Genomic DNA, 16,186 nt, shown 5'->3' with positions numbered 1-16,186 from the left:
CCATGATTCCCATCTCTAAAATCAGAATCATTGTTCAACACGGAAGAGAAGCACAAAGTTTGACTGGACGCCTTTGATCCTTTGTTTGAGTCAAAACTGACGCGTATCCTGGATGTTTCCATAGCTTAACGATGTTGGTCTCACTCTCAGTTTCATGATCAGAGAGAGTTTAGCACATAAATACAAGAGCATCATTGCATCTGAGCCGGCATTGCCGTCGGACTAGTCGTTGTTGAACATTTGTTCCAGATCATGGGTCACAAAGTCGTGATGGAAGTCTAATAAGCACAAAATTTCAAGTCTACATATCCATATGAGAAAGAACAAACCTTGCATCGTCTGGAGAAGAGCCATGTTGTGGCTCGCGATATTGCTCACATTTGCGACCGTTGGTGGTGGGAATGACTCCACGATCCTCCTCCGCTTGAGAGAACATATGGCAGGTAATGCTTGGGATTCAAGTACAAGCAGCATCTGTGAATGGGAAGGCGTTGCTTGTTCTAACCAGGGGCGGGTAGTCGAACTTCATTTACGGAATCTGGCATCGTTCCCGAGCTCTCTTCTGGCATCTGCGATCCAAGGACTGCCGGAGTTGAAAAAGTTGATCATTTCCAACACCAACTTCACGGGTTCTGTTGAGGATCTGTCGCTCCAAACATGCGCTTTGAACATGCTCGACTTGTCCGGTAACAGATTGGAAGGAGGCGTCCCGTTGCAGCTTCTTGCCGACTGCCGAGGCATGAAATCGCTGAATCTGTCCAACAATATGCTCACTGGTCCCTTGCCACCGTCGTTCTTTCCTCTATCATGCAGCTTGCAGCATCTGGATGTCTCCAAGAATCGGCTAACCGGCAGTGTCCCCAGGCAGATCATGAATTGCAGCTCACTGGAAAGTATCTCTTTGGATCACAACAATTTCTCGGAAGTATTCCCATCGTTGAGTTCATCTAGTAACATCCGCAATCTGAAGCTCGCCTCCAATATATTCACGGCACTGGTAATCGACTCTGACGGCTGTCGGAACCTCTCAGAGCTCGACATATCTTCCAACATGCTTTCAGAATTCAAGCATCCGGCAATCTGTGCTTCGCTCAGGGTGCTCAACATCTCGAACAACAATCTCTCCGGCAGTTTCACAAACTTGGCCAAGTCCTTACCATCTCTGCAAATCCTCGATGCCAGTTTCAACCGATTCTCAGGACGAGTTCCCATCATCCACTCATATCTCCACTATATCGACTTCAGCGCCAACAATTTCCGCATCACTCCAACCAGAATTTGCGCATCATCACAGCGTGCTCCTTCAAAACTCCGCACATTAATGCTGCCCAACAACAACCTGGAAGGACTAGTCCTCAGTTCGGTCGCAGATTGTTCCAGCTTAGAGCTACTAGATTTGAGTTTCAATGCCTTGACTGGAGAGATTCCTCACAATCTCTGCTCCAAGCTTCCCAAACTCGAACATCTGCTCGTGTGGGTCAACCATCTTCAAGGCCGGATTCCTTCTAGCCTGGGCTCTTGCAGCAGCCTCAAAATTCTTCTGCTCGGGCACAACAATCTCTATGGAGACATCCCTTCCGATCTGACACACCTGAGCAAGCTGTGGTGGCTGAGTTTGATCAACAACAGACTCACTGGATCAATCCCCCGATTCTCCAACGGGAACCTCAAGCTTCTTCAACTCAGCCATAATCTGCTCCAAGGCGAGATACCAAAGGAGCTGGACGAGTGTGACAACTTGGTCGATATAGAGCTCAACAGCAACGCTTTGTCAGGGTCCATCTCAGATCGAATCGGCCGCCAACACAGCAGAGTGGAACTTTTGAACGTGGAGGACGATGATCTGGTTGCCAACCTGAGATTCATGCTGGTCGATTTCAATGCCAATGACACGACCAGAGTTGCTAGCTGGACAAGCCTCATTCCAGTGCAAGGAATCCGAATGACCGATCTGGAGAAGCTCCTCACCAATAGAAGCGGCAGAGCCCATATCCCGGCCTAGATCGGTCAAATGTTGAGCATGCAAGCTTGTTCTTGCAGAACAACTCCCTCACCGGTGGAATCCCTGAGTCCCTCGGGGACCTCAGCAATTTGCTCTACATGGACCTCTCGCAAAATGCCTTGCAGGGAATCATACCGGCTTCCCTCTCCCACCTCAACATTGGCCTGTTCAACGTTTCTCACAACAATCTCTCAGGTTCGATTCCACAGACTGGCAAACTGACAACGTTCCCGGCCAGCAGCTATGCCGGGAATCCATACCTCTGCGGCTTACCTCTCATCACCGTGCAATGCAGCCCTAACCCCAACAATCTGTCGTCGATTGCACCGAATGATGATCGCCGCGAGCAGCAGCAACACAATGCTGGCGATGGTGATGGACTGCTCCCCTTCAGCATCGCCATGGGGGTCATCAGCTTCATCACATTCGGCAGCACGGTGTTCTTCTGGGAAAACCGCGCCATACGCAGTCTGGAGTATGTATTATTACGTGCTGCCTTGATATGAACATGAAGTTAAATATAAAAAGCTTGTATTATTATTATTTGTATAATAAAATCCTGGGCGATATATTAATCATGGACGTTGTAGATGTCATAAGTTCATATTGTTTTTGGTGTTCCTAATTCAATACATGTAACAAGCCTCTCTAGAATTCCAAAGTATTTTAGAGATTGCATCCCTTTAACCAAAGTCACTCAAAGAACTCCATCCACATCTTTGTTTATACTGTGTTGTAAACTAAAATTAAATGAAAAGAACAAAAGAAATCGAATGGATGCTAGACTTACTTCATCTTCCATGGGAAAGTCTTGGAATGTCAATCCCTAAGATGGACAAGGTGAGGGCTTCTGTAGTTGTTTTATTTGTTGTATCACCACCTAATGCTTCTGCTTTTGGAATCCACTAGCACTATAGCATTATTCCACAGTCCCGCTCTCTCCAATTCTCTAGATGCCAAGGTTTCTCCAATAACCCTTCAATTTCCCTTGCTAGATACGTTTGAAAAAGAAAAGACTAATATATTCAACAAGCTCACCGAGGATGAAGTTTTCACACTCAAATTTGTTGGTCAATGCAGCTACAAGGACTGCAAACCTAAAGAAAGATCACTCATCTAGTGTTTCATTTATGTCTTTCAATTTCCATGTTCTATCCTTTATCTCCACAACATTGGTGTTTACAATAAATAGTTTTAAAAGAGTGATTTTAATATTTTAAGACATAAGTATGTTTTTTATTTTTATTTTAAATAAAAAAATAGAAAATGCACATTTTAAGTGCTTAGGATATAAGAATAAGTATATTAATTGGTTTAGACCCTTACTTATATACACGAATAAATGGACTAAATTCAATCTCATATAACCAAGTACTATAATTAATGTTATACCTCGGTGAGGGGGATTAGGCAAAAGAGTTTTGGAATCCTTGAAGAAATGGGTAACACTTTCTTACTCATATAATAAATAGCTAAAGCCAAACAAGACCAAATAGCAGTGGGTCTTGACAAAAAAATTTAACTATAGTTAAAACAAAAGTTGTTGAATAAGTGAGGTAAGTTAACAAATTAGAAAAATAAATTATGGCTTACAATATCTTGTATATTTGATATGAGAGTTAATCTCATAAAAATCTAAGTTGTAACTGATTGGCTTGTTTCTTTGGTATAATTGGAGTTTTATCACAATTTATAAAGCACTTTTTAAAAATAGTTATTCCCTTGACTTTATAACATATTAAAGCATGCTACTATTTGTTGGTTGAGATGAAAAGTGTCAAAATGGTGTTTCAACAATTAAAGCAATGTTAAGTCATTATCTAAGAGCTCTAGTTTCTATAGTCTTAACTTTGATGGAAACTCTTATAGTCAAGTTCTTGATAGACAGGTTAAGCAATTATAACATTGAGCTAAAGTATGGAACTCCAATTACTGCTAAAGATTTCTCATTAAAATCCAAGCTTTACAGGCTCTCAAAGCCAAAGAGGTTTTTTAGACCTCTTGCAAAAAATTAGAGCTCAAATTGAGTAGCTTGAGCTACATGTTCTTGCAATCAACCACCTCTAGAGTGAGGAGATGGTCCAAGTGGCTAGTGATGGAAGGTAGTCATTCTAAAGAGATTAAGTATGGATAGATTGATGGTATTCATTTGGTTATTTGAGCTCCACTCCACACTCAGCTATGCTCTTGGAATGGTGAGTGGTCTTGTGATACACTTTGATATCAAGCTTAACACAGAGAATAATGTTGAAGATTTTAAATCTTAAAAAGCCTTTTATGGTTGAGATGGATGAAAGTGATGTTGTATTGATTCAAGTTGGGCACCCTCTCACATATACAAGCTATAAGTTTGATGTTATACAGTAAAACTAGCTTACTTAAGACAAAAAATTCTATGTTATAAACATTGGTGTGAAAGAATGACATTATCCATATAGATTGGACTTCTATGTGGATTTAAACCATTAAATGTTTATTAAGATCTAATACAAGCATAGTGATAATAAGGTGGCTGATGTATTATGTAGGATTGTAAATTCTATCTAATTCATGGCAATCTCTTATATAAACTTAAAGAGTTTGTTAACTTCAACTCCTTTATCATTAATGTTTATGTTAAGGTTTTGTGAAGGGATACCCCTATAGATTTGAGGGGTGATAAATTTGTGTTATTCAATATACTATATCATTTGCTTGCAGGAAGGGTGTTAAGCACACAACGCTCCCATCTATCTCGTGCAGACATGGCAGGTTTGTACTCACACCTTACCTCTTGTATACTGAGTTTGCATTATATTTCAGGTTTCCTCTGGATAAAGCAGCACGGATTGCTGTAGAAAGCATATAAAAGGCACTCAAATGTGCTAAAGTGTCCATTGCAGTAAGCTGCCCTGAATTAGACATGTGTTTGTTATTCTGTGTTTGAAATTGTAGGTCCACTTTGTCATGAAGGATGAACCCACCTGGAGAGCCTAGGTAACTGCAACAGACCTCCTTGCCTTTGATGATTATGATGGCTATATATCTTGTTGGAGCAACAAACCTCGCTTTTCATTCACCCCCAAAGAAGTGTATAACGAAGCCTTCACAAGTGCCCGGTCCCTTTTGAAACTATATGGGTCGTGTGCAGAGGCTTCAGCACTAATCCTTGGGGTTCAATTTCTTCCAAGTTTCTAGTGCTTGTGTTGAATGGAAGAAATTATTTCTTAATTTGGGACTTGCCATATATAATAAATTGCCATTCAAGAGAAAACTATGGTGAGCTACACCACTCACCAGGGCCACAAGAAGGTGCAGTGCATAGTGGCAGTAGAGGAGCAGGACAGCAAGAGCAGGAGGCTAGTGAATGGGCCATTGCATGACCTTGCTTGAACATGCTGTTGGCTTGAAATGAATCTTAGGGCCATGTCTTAGAATATTTTTGTGGTGAGTACAAGGCTAGAGGAAAGATTTGCAAATAACAACGCTAACATTGTGATAAACAGCCACAAAGGAAAGAAAATAATATGGCTTTTTTACATGATACTACATCATGAAAACAAGAGAATGAAATTAAAATAACAGTATAACAATATAGAACTTAGTTTTTCTCTTTTTTAGGAATGTTGTCCAATTATAATTAAAACTTGGAAATACTTTTTTCAAGTCATTTACAAACTTCACATATAGCCTTTGCTATAAGCCATTCCACTAAACTAACAACTCCTTTGCTGTTTTACAGTGTATCTTCACCAACTTTATAGGTTGGACTAACTTCTTCAACATCAGTTTTTAGGAATAACATTGTTAAAGTGCACACACTTTAATCTTCTATGTGGAATGTTGAATGAATTTTTAAATTAGTTAGCAAGTCCAACAAGTGTAATCAAGGTCCCTCATGCACTATAAAATTGTTTAAGACCTTCAATTGCACTTTAGGCTTTAATGTTGGATAATTTTCAAATACCATAAAAATAACTTAGTATTACCACCACCTTTCAAAGACCATTATGTATTAGATAGCTTAAGGAAAAACTTGTCACTAACTTTGTACTCCCAATGATAATAATGCTCACCATCCAACCTTTTGTCTCATTCTTGAGTTACCTTATGTTCAACTTTGCTAACTCAAGCTTATTTTATATATCCTTGAGGAAATTATAAGTAAAATGCATTCATAAGTCAAACTCAAACCTATGGTAGACATACAATGCTATAAATGAAGATATATCAATAGCTAATTTTTTAGCATTATTATGAAAAATAAGTTCTTTTTCCCATATCAAGTTTCCTAAAAGAAAAAACCCTCAACATATCTTCTAATAGCTAATTCATGCACTTTATTTACTCATTTAATTATGGATGTTCACCACTACTGATGCTTAATGTAGTCTCTAGCGTTTTAAAGACTACTTGCCAAAACTTTGATATGAATTTAAGATTTCGTTCACTCACAATGTCACTCATCAAACCATAAATACTAAACAACTAATTTACATAAGTTCAAAAACTTTAATTGTTATTTTCACCAAGAAAAAATGAGCCAATCTTTATCAAATGATCCATAGCAACCCAAATAACATCATTTCCTCAAAAATTCTTGGGCAAACCAATGATAAAACTCATCAAGATTTATCCAAATTATTCTTAGGTACATATAAATAATAAACTTCTAATGATCAACTTTGACTGCTTGGTAGGTCAAACAACTCATCTAACTTTATTCCAAGCTAGAAAAAATGCCTTTTCATTAACACATATGTCTTTAGTACCCCCAAATGCCACTACTTATAGCAAAAGCACAATGTGTTAAATTTGCTACTCATACCTGTAAGTGAGACCAAGATGCTTGGCAGCTTCTGTCTCCCTGACTTTGGAGTATTTTGGGCCTTGAGTAATAATGCTCGCAGTCTTGCTGAAGGGCTGAGAAACAAGTTAGTTAAAAGGTAAAAAGATGAAATAAGGAAAGACAAGTTACATGATATCCAACAATAAAGGAACCAGTAGCAAAACATATTTCTGAAAAGACAAAAGCTCAAGTCAAATGCCAAAAACCCCTTTGCTTCACCTCTGTGTATCTGACCTCCAACAGGAATTACAATAGCATCATTCTTTCCGTCCACAAACCACTCTCCTATGTTCCCACATTTAATCACAAACTTGCAAAAGTTGACTTTACAGACAAGCTTGAGGTCCTTTTCCTGATAAAAAAATCTCAAACAACAAAGAAAAAGAGAGGTGAATTTGAAGCGCTATTACCTTGAAGTCCATCACCCTTATGCAGGGTTCCCTGGGACGTGCAGGCTCGCAAGACGTAATGGGTTTGGGTACTTGAGGGTTCCCATTGACTGAAACCGGTACTATGGTTATATAGCTGCAAATAGATTATGGATGTACGGTGGGGGTGCAAACCATGGGGTGTAATACCCCTAGCCTCATTTCTTTGTCTTCAGACTCAGATTCAGCAGGATGATAAATGTTGATTAGGGTTTCCTCTTTGTCCCTGTCCACTCACCGGCCACTTTCTGTCGCAGCAGCTCTCCAGCAGGAAGTACTGCGAATGTCCTGCATTCATCAGTCCCTGTACCGGCAATCTGGCGCCATGCTTCCTCGAGGCCCTGTACTAGTTCGCACATTACAAGCTCGTCTTTTGTGGATTAGAAGTATGTAATACTCACGAGTGCGTCAATCCGAGAGGTGAAAACGCTTGTAAAATCGCTATCCATGTGACACTCTAGGTGATTTGACGCAACAATAAGATAGGTGTCTGCTGTAGTCAGCCGCTCCTGTGTGCACAAACTTTCAGAATAACAAATTTCAACAAAAGAGTGAGTACCTTGTGGTAATAAAAAGGTCGACTGCTACTTTGCAGGGGGCTAGCATTTTTGAGACGGTAAAGAGAACTTAGACGGCTCAGCATCTCGTCCTTCCCACTTCGACACAGCGTCACCGACGCAAGGGCCTCGCCAAACACATACACATGTGACCACCTTCAAGGACATGTTTTGTGCACACCAATCCTATACTGAACACCAAACATTAACAGCAATCAAGAAGAGAGATGGACACATATCCAGCAATCTGATGTTCCCACCTCAGCCCGCAGCTCGTCATTCATCCTGCAAAAGAACCACCGACATGTAAAAAACACCCTGTGTAACATACACTCACTTTGTGAATGCGAGCTCCAGAGCTTGTGGCGTACCGCACGTTGACAGCTCCAGAGATGCTCGAATGTGACCCATGAGTCGAGATCGGCGTAACTTGAGAAGTTCAAGTTGTACGGAATAGAGGTGGTAATCTGTTACCTGCGGAAGAGATGCATGGAAAAACTCGCTCCTGCACTCTCTCTAGCTCCGCCAAGCACAGCGCATGTCCAGTCCTACCCTCGGGCGGCTCGACCATAACTGCCTCTTGGCGCCTTTTATCAATCACCATTATTGCAGTGATTTGTTGAATCAAGCTTTAGAACTGCGTTCGTCACAGCAACAAAACCTAGATGACAGACAGCTTGTGGCCATTTTGGCTTGAAGAATTTGTAAAATCATTACCAAGTGACCAAACTTGCCATGGACACAGCGAGAATGTTAGGCATGGATGTGATATTGCCACATGCAGCCATTGGACGTTGCATGATTCGACCCCTACAAGCGTTACTTCAAGCAAGGTGTGGATGAAACTCTTGGACATCTTGGACACAAAGTCAATCTCACACAATTATCCAGTAGAGCCATGGCTATGGCTTTGAGAACTGCAAACATCTAGTAGGTTTGAATGTCATGGACACTCACCTTGGTCGAAGTACACTCCACGCATGTTTCGACAACTTTGAACAAGACTTTAAGGCTCCAGAGCTGGGAGCCCAAGAGACTGGTAGCCACCTCAATCATGAACTAGAACCTAAGCTCTCATGCAGCCTGAGCAGCATAAGGATCCAGTGCAGCTCGAGCACAGCACGAGATCCATCCAGCAACCGAGCAGCCACTGCCGGATGAGGTGACCTTCGTACCGGGGAAGATCGGTACTTATTTTGCATTCACTTCTGGCCTTGTTGTATTGAGAGACCTTATGAACTTTCTGAACAAAACTAATTTAGATCTAGCAGGAATTTTTGAAATCCGATCAAGTTAGCCTTTTGATGCTTCTAACTCATATTCCTTCTTACCATCTTCTAAAGTTGATTATTGTACCGACTTATGATCGAGATACACTGCGTGCGGTAGGAGCTCCCAAAGAGATTGTAATGGTTCAAGTAGTGGTAGAGCTTGTAGAGATGGAGCCGGTCTTCAAATCCCTTCTGCTTTGGCATCTCCTGGAAAAGTAAAGAACAAGACTGTTTAACACGCTTTCTCCTCAGCAACGATGAAGGGAATGACGACTTTTTACTTTGAAGTATGCATCGTAGAAGCTTGAGTTGAAACTCGCACACCACGACATTCCAAATTCCGCCTCGTTGTGACCATCTGGGAAGAAAAATTGAAAACTTTGAGAGGACGACGAGGATCTTACAGTAGCAAGCTGGATCGAGAATGACAGGCTTGCCATCCTTGTCGTAAGCCATGTTGCCACTCCAGAGATCTCCGTGAAGCAAGCACGGTTGCACGTCCTTCAAGTCTCTGAGAAGATATGGGATCTTCTCCAGCAGTTTTTTGCCTGGAAGACAAAATGGCGCTTCAGCACTCTACTTCACGTGGAAGAACCTTTCTCGTAGATTTGCTGGTCGCTGTAATTCGTGAAGAGTAGTTCCAGCTGGTGACCAATGCGGTGATCACGGAAGAACGTGATCCAGTCGGGTGTCCATGGATTCGGCTGCGGTGTGCTGATCACAGCAAAAACACAATGACAAAACACGAACTCCAAAAGAACTTGCCTGCCAATGGTGTTATCCATCTCAAATCCAAATCCTCTGTCGGAAATCCCAGCCTTGTGCATTTTCCCAAGCATCCTCCCCAGCTCCCTCTGGAAAACTGAAAGTGTTTAAACAAAACAACTCTTCATCACCATGCACTGCTTTCTCACCTGGCCATGAAGTGTCGATCCGCCAAACTCGATGTATTCCATGATGATGAAAGAGCCTCCTCGGGGCAAACTCCCTGCCTAGAAAAGAAAAAAAAAAGGTAGAAGCAAAGAAACAAGACAACTCTATGAAACAAAGTTGGAGAAAGAAGAAAGAAAATGTGAGACCTTTAGAGGCTTTGGCACGCGTACAGTGTTCGTCCGGTACATGGCATCCAGGCCAGCGGCCTCGGCCTCAAACATGGAAGAATCGATTCCTCTGTAGAAACAATCCATCCATCCATCCCGGTAAGAAACCATAGCTCTCAAGAGAAAAGAAAATAAGAGAATTCCTTGCCTGTTCGTTTTCACGAAGAAAGAGCCAGCGTCCGTGTCGTAGCGATTGGCAGCATTGATGCATCCGCCTCCCACAGGCGTAATCCTGGTGATCTTGGTAGCGCCGCCATCTCCAAGGATCCAATGCCGGATGGGATCGCCATCGCCATCGCCGCCGCTAGCCACTGGGATCACCAATCAAGAGAGTGATTGACACCACCCAAATCGCAACGACTCACTGCTAGCAGAGGCCAAATGCCGCTGGGACGTCGATCTGGGCGCTGCGAATGGCGATGGCGATGGCGAGGGCGAGAAGAACCTCACACCACATGAAAATGCCATGAAACTTAGGGCATTCCCATCCGGCCCGGATGACGATCGGCTATGATCCAGCGCGAATGGGCAAGCAACGCCGCAAGATCGAGACTGGCAGCTCCTTCCGTGGATCGGCTCGGCGAGGAGATCCGCCGCTGCGCCAGATCCAAGGCCCTAGCCGATGGCAAGCAAATCCACGCCGAGCTCGGCAAGCTGGGGCTGGATGGATCAACGTTTCTGGGGAATCTCCTCGTCCAGATGTATGGCAGCTGCCGCGATATCGAGGGTGCCGCGAGGGCTTTTTCCAGGATCAAGGAGCGCAACGTCTTCTCCTGGAACATCATGAGTGCGGCATTTGCCCAGAACGGGCATTTTGGTGACGCGAAGAAAATCTTTGAGCGGATGCCTGAGAGAGACTCGGTCTCCTGGAATCTGATGATCACAAGCTTCGCGCAGAAGGGATGGGTACGCGAGGCCAGAGAGGTCTTCGATCAAACCCCGGATCACGACACCGTGACATGGAACGCGATGATCGCAGCGTATGCCCAGAACGGGTATTCCCAGCAGGCGATCAATCTCTTTCGACTGATGCAAATTGAGGGCGTCGCGGCGGATCGCATTACATTCACGACCGCGATCGAAGCGTGTGCTGGCTGCCTCGCGTGGGCGTCCCTCGGCCGGATCATCCACGCGGAGGTTGCGAGCAGTGGCGTCTTGCTGGATCGCAAGGTCCACAACAGCTTGATCAATCTCTACGGCAAGGCCGGGCAGGCGATCGAGGCGGCCAGCGTCTTCCACTCCATGGCCGGGAGGGACGTGATCAGCTGGACCGCGCTGATGATGAGCTTCTCACAGCACGGCCATCTCTCGCAGGCGAGCAGCGTCTTTGATCGGATGCCGCAGCACGACAACCTCGCCTGGAACGCGCTCATCATCGACTTTGCCCGGATCGGTGACCTCTCCTCCGCGATGCGTCTCTACAATCTCCTCCCGGAGGAGAGCCCCGTCTCCTCAACCACGATGATCGCAGCGTTCGCCCAGAACGGGCACTTGCAAGGCGCAAGAGACGTCTTCCACGCGCTGGCCGACCCGGACGTGGTGGCCTGGAACGCGATCATCGCGGCGGCGGTCCAGCACTCGAGCTTCCGCGAGGCGCTGGAGCTCTTCCGGGCGATGGTGGCGAGCGGCGCGTCCCCGAATCGCATCACCTTCATCAGCAGCCTCCACGCGTGCGCGCGCGAGGCCGTGCTGGACGCGGGCAAGGCCATCCACGAGGAGATCTCCATCCGTGGCCTCGCCGCCGATGCCACGCTCGCCGCGATGCTCATCAACGTCTACGGCCGCTGTGGCCATGTCGCCACCGCGCGCAAGCTTTTCGACGATCTCCCGGAGCTGTGCGTGCTGCTGTGGAACACGATGCTCGCGGCGTACGCGCACGCCGGCCACTCCGCCGCCGCATTGGAGCTCTTCCAAGACATGAACCTGGCGGGCTTCCACGCCGATCCCGTGAGCTTTACCGTGCTTCTCTCGGCGTGCAGCCACGCGGGGGAGCTCCGCGACGCTCTCCGCTGCTTCGCAACCATGGTGGGCGATCACGGCATCGTCCCTGAGAGGGATCACTTCGGCTGCGTTGTGGATCTCATGGGGAGAACCGGGCAGCTGGAAAAGGCCGAGGATCTCGTCGCCAACATGCCGTTTGAGCCCGACTTTGTGAGCTTGACGAGCTTGGTGGGCGCTTGCCGGGTTCACCGAGATCCAAGGAGGGGTCGCAGGATCTCGGAGTTGGCGCTCGCGTCGTCGCCCAAGAGATCGTCCGCGTATGCCCTCCTCTCCAGCCTCTTCGCCCAGGATCACGAGGTGGACGAGTCGAAGTCCTTGCTGCTAGTGGAGGAGACGATAGATCATTCGTTCTTCGAATACAAGCAAGTTCTTATAGCGAACTAAAGAAGAAGCTCATGTTATCACCAATGCGATTGATACCAAAACATTGTAGAAGAGTTTGCTCTTGTGAAGATCAAGCACATCAACGCAAGAGAAAAGGCAAAACACCGAAAACTTCGGAAGTTACTTCTTTTGGGCGGGAACGCGCAACTCTCTTCTCGGTCAGCGTTTCACCGAGATCAACGTTCAATTCAAACAGGAATTAGGGTTCCTGGGAGAGTGGTCAATGCTGTAGAGGAGAGGAAGAATGGCGGGCGATGGCGTAGACGACATGGGCGCCAGGGGGATGGGGCGGCGGGGCATCCTCGCCGCTCTCTCCTACATGGCTTGCGCAGGTACGCCGATCGATGGATGAATGGACCGATCGATTCATCCTGTAGGTCAGGAGAGCTGATCTCTTTGTTTTTTTTCTCATCTCTTGCAGTTTTGCTCGTCATGTTTAACAAGGCTGCGCTCTCAACTTACAGCTTTCCCTGTGCTAACGTGATCACACTTCTTCAGGTACTTCGGTTTGTTTTTTTCCTGTTTCTTCCTTTTCACATTTTTCGCAAAGATCATCTGCTCGATCTGCCTACTTTACACTCTGCGATACTGGAACTGGATCACGTTTGAGAATGAGCCACTGGAAATTATTCTCGGGAAGGAAGGGTCGACCAGCAAGAGGCTTTTGGTTCCCATGAGAACTTTCAAGCGGACTCTACCACTGTCATTCTCGTATCTAATGTACATGGTGAGTGAGCTCGACTTTGTCAATCTCTTCTCAGTTTTCGCGCATGAACAGGTGATTGGAATGGCGTCACTCAGAGGAGTGAGCGTGCCAATGTACACAACGCTCCGGCGAACGACAGTCTTGTTCACAATGGCAATGGAGTACGCCATCATGGGACAGAGGCATTCGAGAGAAGTGATTTGCAGGTTTGTCTCTAAGATCTCGCAAGATAGAGAAAGGAAAAACTTTAAGAACTTTTGCCTCTTTCTTTTTGCAGCGTGGGAGTTATAGTCTTTGGAGCGTTTCTAGCTGGAGCCAGAGACTTCTCCTTTGATACCGCCGGCTATTCTTTGGTTGTCATCTCCAACGTAACAACGGCAATCTACCTAGCGGTGATTGCTCGCCTCGGTATGTTTGCGACTTTTTCTCCCGTTTTATGCTCATTGTCATACGATCAATCACTTTGCAGGGAAGGTCACAGGACTAAACAGCTTTGGCCTCATGTGGTGTAATAGTAAGCTCATGGTTTTCCGTAAAGCTCTGTGTTTCTTTACACTTTTATTCTGAGCAGGCTTAGTTTGTTTACCAATACTGCTAGTCTGGACATGGCTGACGGGAGAGCTTCACTCAGCAACAGATTTTCCAGCTTTATACGAGCACGGATTCCAGGTTGGAGTTTCATCACTCGGTTTAAGCTGCTTGCTGATTAGCTTTTGGTTTCCTCTCTCTCAGGCTGTGCTAGTTTTATCATGTATTCTAGCCTTCATTTTTAACTACACAATTTTCCTCAACACGTCTCTAAACTCGCCATTGACGCAAACAATGTGCGGAAACATCAAGGTTCGTTTGCTACACATCTGTTGCTTGGCAAACTTTCAAAGTTCTTTTTTGGTTTTTGATTTCGTCTGGCAGGACCTCGGCACTATTTTTCTGGGATGGCTGCTTTTTGGAGGCCTGCCGTTTGACTGGGTGAGGCCAAGTTTTTGTGCTCCTTTTTGTTCTCACTCGAAAATCTGTGTGGCTTTGTGCCAACAGCTAAACGTTTTGGGCCAAGCTCTGGGATTTTTGGGTTCTGGATTCTACGCTTACTGCAAGCTGCATGGAAAGTAAGCAAGGCAAGAAGATCTTTCTTTCTTCGTTGTGTATACAGGCGAGATTCAGAGTTTCGCAATGGGGGACAAAGAAGCCCTTTTGTGAGAGCGTTTGACAATCGACTTTACATTATATAGAGTCTGACACAAATCCAAGCTCCAATTTTTTTTTTCAGCTTGTTGAGGAAAAACATGATTTTGTTTTGGGTCATGCAAAGGTCATTTTCTTTCTAGATTTTATGTTTCAGGGCGGGAGCGATGCACGAAGACAGCGAGAGAACAGCGAGAGCTCTGGATGCCATGGCAGCGATTGGGCTGCCCAGAAAATTTGTTCTCGGGGTTCTCACCGAGGCGCTCAAGGTCTCTAAAGAACCACTTTTTTTTTTTGTGTGTGTGTGTATTTTGCTCCTGATCGATCGTCGGCTTGCAGGTTTACAATGGATGGGCATTCCTGGAGCAAAACCATTTCGAAGTTCTGGCCGAGCTTTGCCTCGACCAGATGGTATTTCCCATTCGTTTCTTCGTTTCTTCTCTTTGGTTTCGCTTCCATGCTCATAGCCGATGTTGCGCAGCAGGAAGCGGACACATTGGCGATCGAAAGCGGTACTTCCATGAAGAGCTCCTCGACTGGCACTGGTAAGAAAAAAAAAATCTCTTTTCTCTCTTTTCTCGAACAAAAGCATGACTGCCAGTGGTCGACCGGGGAAAGGAAAAGAGACCGTCGCGATGTCGCGCATCGCCAGCGGCAAAGGCTGCTGGATTCAAAGCTTCCACTTCCAGTCCGGTGGAAGCTTCAAGAAAAGCTGCCGCTGGAGCCAAAGTTTCTTCCTCTCGTCTCAAACCGGTGGAAGCTCAAAAGCCTGCCGTTTCTTCCTCTCCTCTCAAACCGGTGGAAGCTCAAAAGCCTGCCGCTGCATCTAAAGAGGAGATCGCTGTTCTTGGGGGAAGCAAAGCCTTTCCTCCGGCTAATAAAAAGCCTCGAACGAATCCGGAGCGTCTCGGGATCGTCCTGGAGCCATTCATCTTCCGGGCTCCAACAAGGAAAGTCTCTCCATACGGTAAACGAAAAAAGCGTAGCTTTACGACTATACGATCTCATCCTCGGCGAGTTTTGCAGGAGATTTTCCATCCGCTGTGGCTGATCCCATCAATGGTAAGTTCGTCCCACTTTTTCTTTCGTTTCTAGTTGAAAAACGATGGTTTTTGCGCAGGAGCCGAGCATTCCAAGCAAATGGTGGTCACTGGTAAGAGCATTGATCTTCATTCTTCCACGTTTCATCTCGGAAAACGAAGCTTTTTGCGCAGGAGGCGAGCATTCCAAGCAAATGGTGGCCTTGAGCGTCCAGCCCCTCGCGGAGAACATACCCCCAGAGCAAGATCTGGCTCTGGCACCGGTTGTGAGCATGAGCGATCAAGCCAGCGAGCTCTCGGATGATCCAGAGCTTCCATCGCGTGGATTCAGCCCGGATGCTTGGGCGCTCTCCTTGATCAACAGCCAATATGGCGATGACGACTAGAGAATCTCTTGGGAGGGTCTACTTACGAACGGTTTTTGTATGTATGGATGTATATTCCTTGATAGCTAGAATAGTTCTAGAAGTCCAAGCTTTGATCAAAGCTACTTTAGCTATGATGGCTCTTTACCAATGTTTTCTAGAATCATTATCAATGTCCATCGTTTCTTCTTCCTTCAGCTTAACGGCTTGGTTTGGGCGGATTATTCCAAGCGCACTGGAGGAAATGGAGGCAATGAGACCGCCACTACTTTTTATTAAACCCCCATTAATTAACTCTTAATTAGCACACTCTTTCTTCCTG

The 16,186-nt window shown here is 45.4% G+C and overlaps 5 protein-coding genes across 6 annotated transcripts; 4 read left to right on the top strand and 1 right to left on the bottom strand.

Moving 5' to 3' along the window:
* The first annotated feature begins 436 nt into the window (after window positions 1–436).
* LOC9653971 (brassinosteroid LRR receptor kinase BRL2) lies at window positions 437–2,508 on the top strand. Its single transcript, XM_024669018.1, has 2 exons — window positions 437–1,927; window positions 2,041–2,508. Exons 1-2 carry the CDS (start codon window positions 437–439, stop codon window positions 2,506–2,508), a joined length of 1,959 nt encoding a protein of 652 aa, XP_024524786.1.
* A 6,498-nt stretch (window positions 2,509–9,006) lies between these two features.
* On the bottom strand, window positions 9,007–10,751 carry LOC9654822 (protein-ribulosamine 3-kinase, chloroplastic). The gene is made up of 9 exons (XM_002964141.2): window positions 10,552–10,751; window positions 10,335–10,497; window positions 10,166–10,256; window positions 10,001–10,078; window positions 9,852–9,940; window positions 9,682–9,800; window positions 9,491–9,634; window positions 9,368–9,444; window positions 9,007–9,293 (listed from the first exon to the last, which is right to left on the bottom strand). The coding sequence occupies exons 1-9, from the start codon at window positions 10,652–10,654 to the stop codon at window positions 9,153–9,155; spliced, it is 1,005 nt and encodes a 334-aa protein (XP_002964187.2). The 5' UTR covers window positions 10,655–10,751; the 3' UTR covers window positions 9,007–9,152.
* LOC9654821 (pentatricopeptide repeat-containing protein At4g02750) lies at window positions 10,684–12,571 on the top strand. Its single transcript, XM_002964536.2, has 2 exons — window positions 10,684–10,887; window positions 10,991–12,571. The coding sequence occupies exons 1-2, from the start codon at window positions 10,684–10,686 to the stop codon at window positions 12,569–12,571; spliced, it is 1,785 nt and encodes a 594-aa protein (XP_002964582.2).
* Window positions 12,572–12,624: 53 nt separating this feature from the next.
* On the top strand, window positions 12,625–14,539 carry LOC9654820 (nucleotide-sugar uncharacterized transporter 3). The gene is made up of 10 exons (XM_002964535.2): window positions 12,625–12,903; window positions 12,993–13,069; window positions 13,122–13,298; window positions 13,350–13,483; window positions 13,555–13,685; window positions 13,747–13,791; window positions 13,849–13,946; window positions 14,010–14,117; window positions 14,190–14,246; window positions 14,313–14,539. Exons 1-10 carry the CDS (start codon window positions 12,816–12,818, stop codon window positions 14,385–14,387), a joined length of 990 nt encoding a protein of 329 aa, XP_002964581.2. The 5' UTR covers window positions 12,625–12,815; the 3' UTR covers window positions 14,388–14,539.
* A 70-nt stretch (window positions 14,540–14,609) lies between these two features.
* LOC112344418 (neurofilament heavy polypeptide-like) lies at window positions 14,610–16,061 on the top strand. Of its 2 annotated transcripts, none has more exons than XM_024669120.1 (7): window positions 14,610–14,728; window positions 14,799–14,870; window positions 14,944–15,004; window positions 15,061–15,426; window positions 15,486–15,521; window positions 15,580–15,612; window positions 15,662–16,061. In XM_024669120.1, the coding sequence occupies exons 1-7, from the start codon at window positions 14,627–14,629 to the stop codon at window positions 15,883–15,885; spliced, it is 894 nt and encodes a 297-aa protein (XP_024524888.1). In that variant the 5' UTR covers window positions 14,610–14,626; the 3' UTR covers window positions 15,886–16,061. The 2 variants fall into 2 exon arrangements, with proteins under 2 accessions (XP_024524888.1, XP_024524887.1); XM_024669119.1 differs by having other exon boundaries at window positions 14,941–15,004.
* Window positions 16,062–16,186: the final 125 nt, after the last annotated feature.

The sequence above is a fragment of the Selaginella moellendorffii genome, unplaced genomic scaffold (assembly GCF_000143415.4).
Source record: "Selaginella moellendorffii unplaced genomic scaffold, v1.0 SELMOscaffold_4, whole genome shotgun sequence".
Lineage (NCBI taxonomy): Eukaryota > Viridiplantae > Streptophyta > Lycopodiopsida > Selaginellales > Selaginellaceae > Selaginella > Selaginella moellendorffii.
This window is presented reverse-complemented; position numbering and strand designations above follow the sequence as displayed.

Coding starts and splice junctions, on each gene's coding strand:
- LOC9653971 (XM_024669018.1), top strand. CDS start 437: ATGGCAGGTAATGCTTGGGATTCAAGTACAAGCAGCATCTGTGAATGG. Junction 1,928..2,040: donor GCTGGACAAGCCTCATTCCA/GTGCAAGGAATC, acceptor TTGTTCTTGCAG/AACAACTCCCTCACCGGTGG.
- LOC9654822 (XM_002964141.2), bottom strand. CDS start 10,654: ATGGCATTTTCATGTGGTGTGAGGTTCTTCTCGCCCTCGCCATCGCCA. Junction 10,498..10,551: donor GCATTTGGCCTCTGCTAGCA/GTGAGTCGTTGC, acceptor TGGTGATCCCAG/TGGCTAGCGGCGGCGATGGC. Junction 9,445..9,490: donor TCTCGATCCAGCTTGCTACT/GTAAGATCCTCG, acceptor TTTTCTTCCCAG/ATGGTCACAACGAGGCGGAA.
- LOC9654821 (XM_002964536.2), top strand. CDS start 10,684: ATGACGATCGGCTATGATCCAGCGCGAATGGGCAAGCAACGCCGCAAG. Junction 10,888..10,990: donor GGGAATCTCCTCGTCCAGAT/GTATGGCAGCTG, acceptor GCATTTGCCCAG/AACGGGCATTTTGGTGACGC.
- LOC9654820 (XM_002964535.2), top strand. CDS start 12,816: ATGGCGGGCGATGGCGTAGACGACATGGGCGCCAGGGGGATGGGGCGG. Junction 13,299..13,349: donor TCTCGTATCTAATGTACATG/GTGAGTGAGCTC, acceptor GCGCATGAACAG/GTGATTGGAATGGCGTCACT. Junction 14,247..14,312: donor GAGGCCTGCCGTTTGACTGG/GTGAGGCCAAGT, acceptor TTGTGCCAACAG/CTAAACGTTTTGGGCCAAGC.
- LOC112344418 (XM_024669119.1), top strand. CDS start 14,627: ATGCACGAAGACAGCGAGAGAACAGCGAGAGCTCTGGATGCCATGGCA. Junction 14,871..14,940: donor AGCTTTGCCTCGACCAGATG/GTATTTCCCATT, acceptor GATGTTGCGCAG/CAGGAAGCGGACACATTGGC. Junction 15,613..15,661: donor CAAGCAAATGGTGGTCACTG/GTAAGAGCATTG, acceptor CGGAAAACGAAG/CTTTTTGCGCAGGAGGCGAG.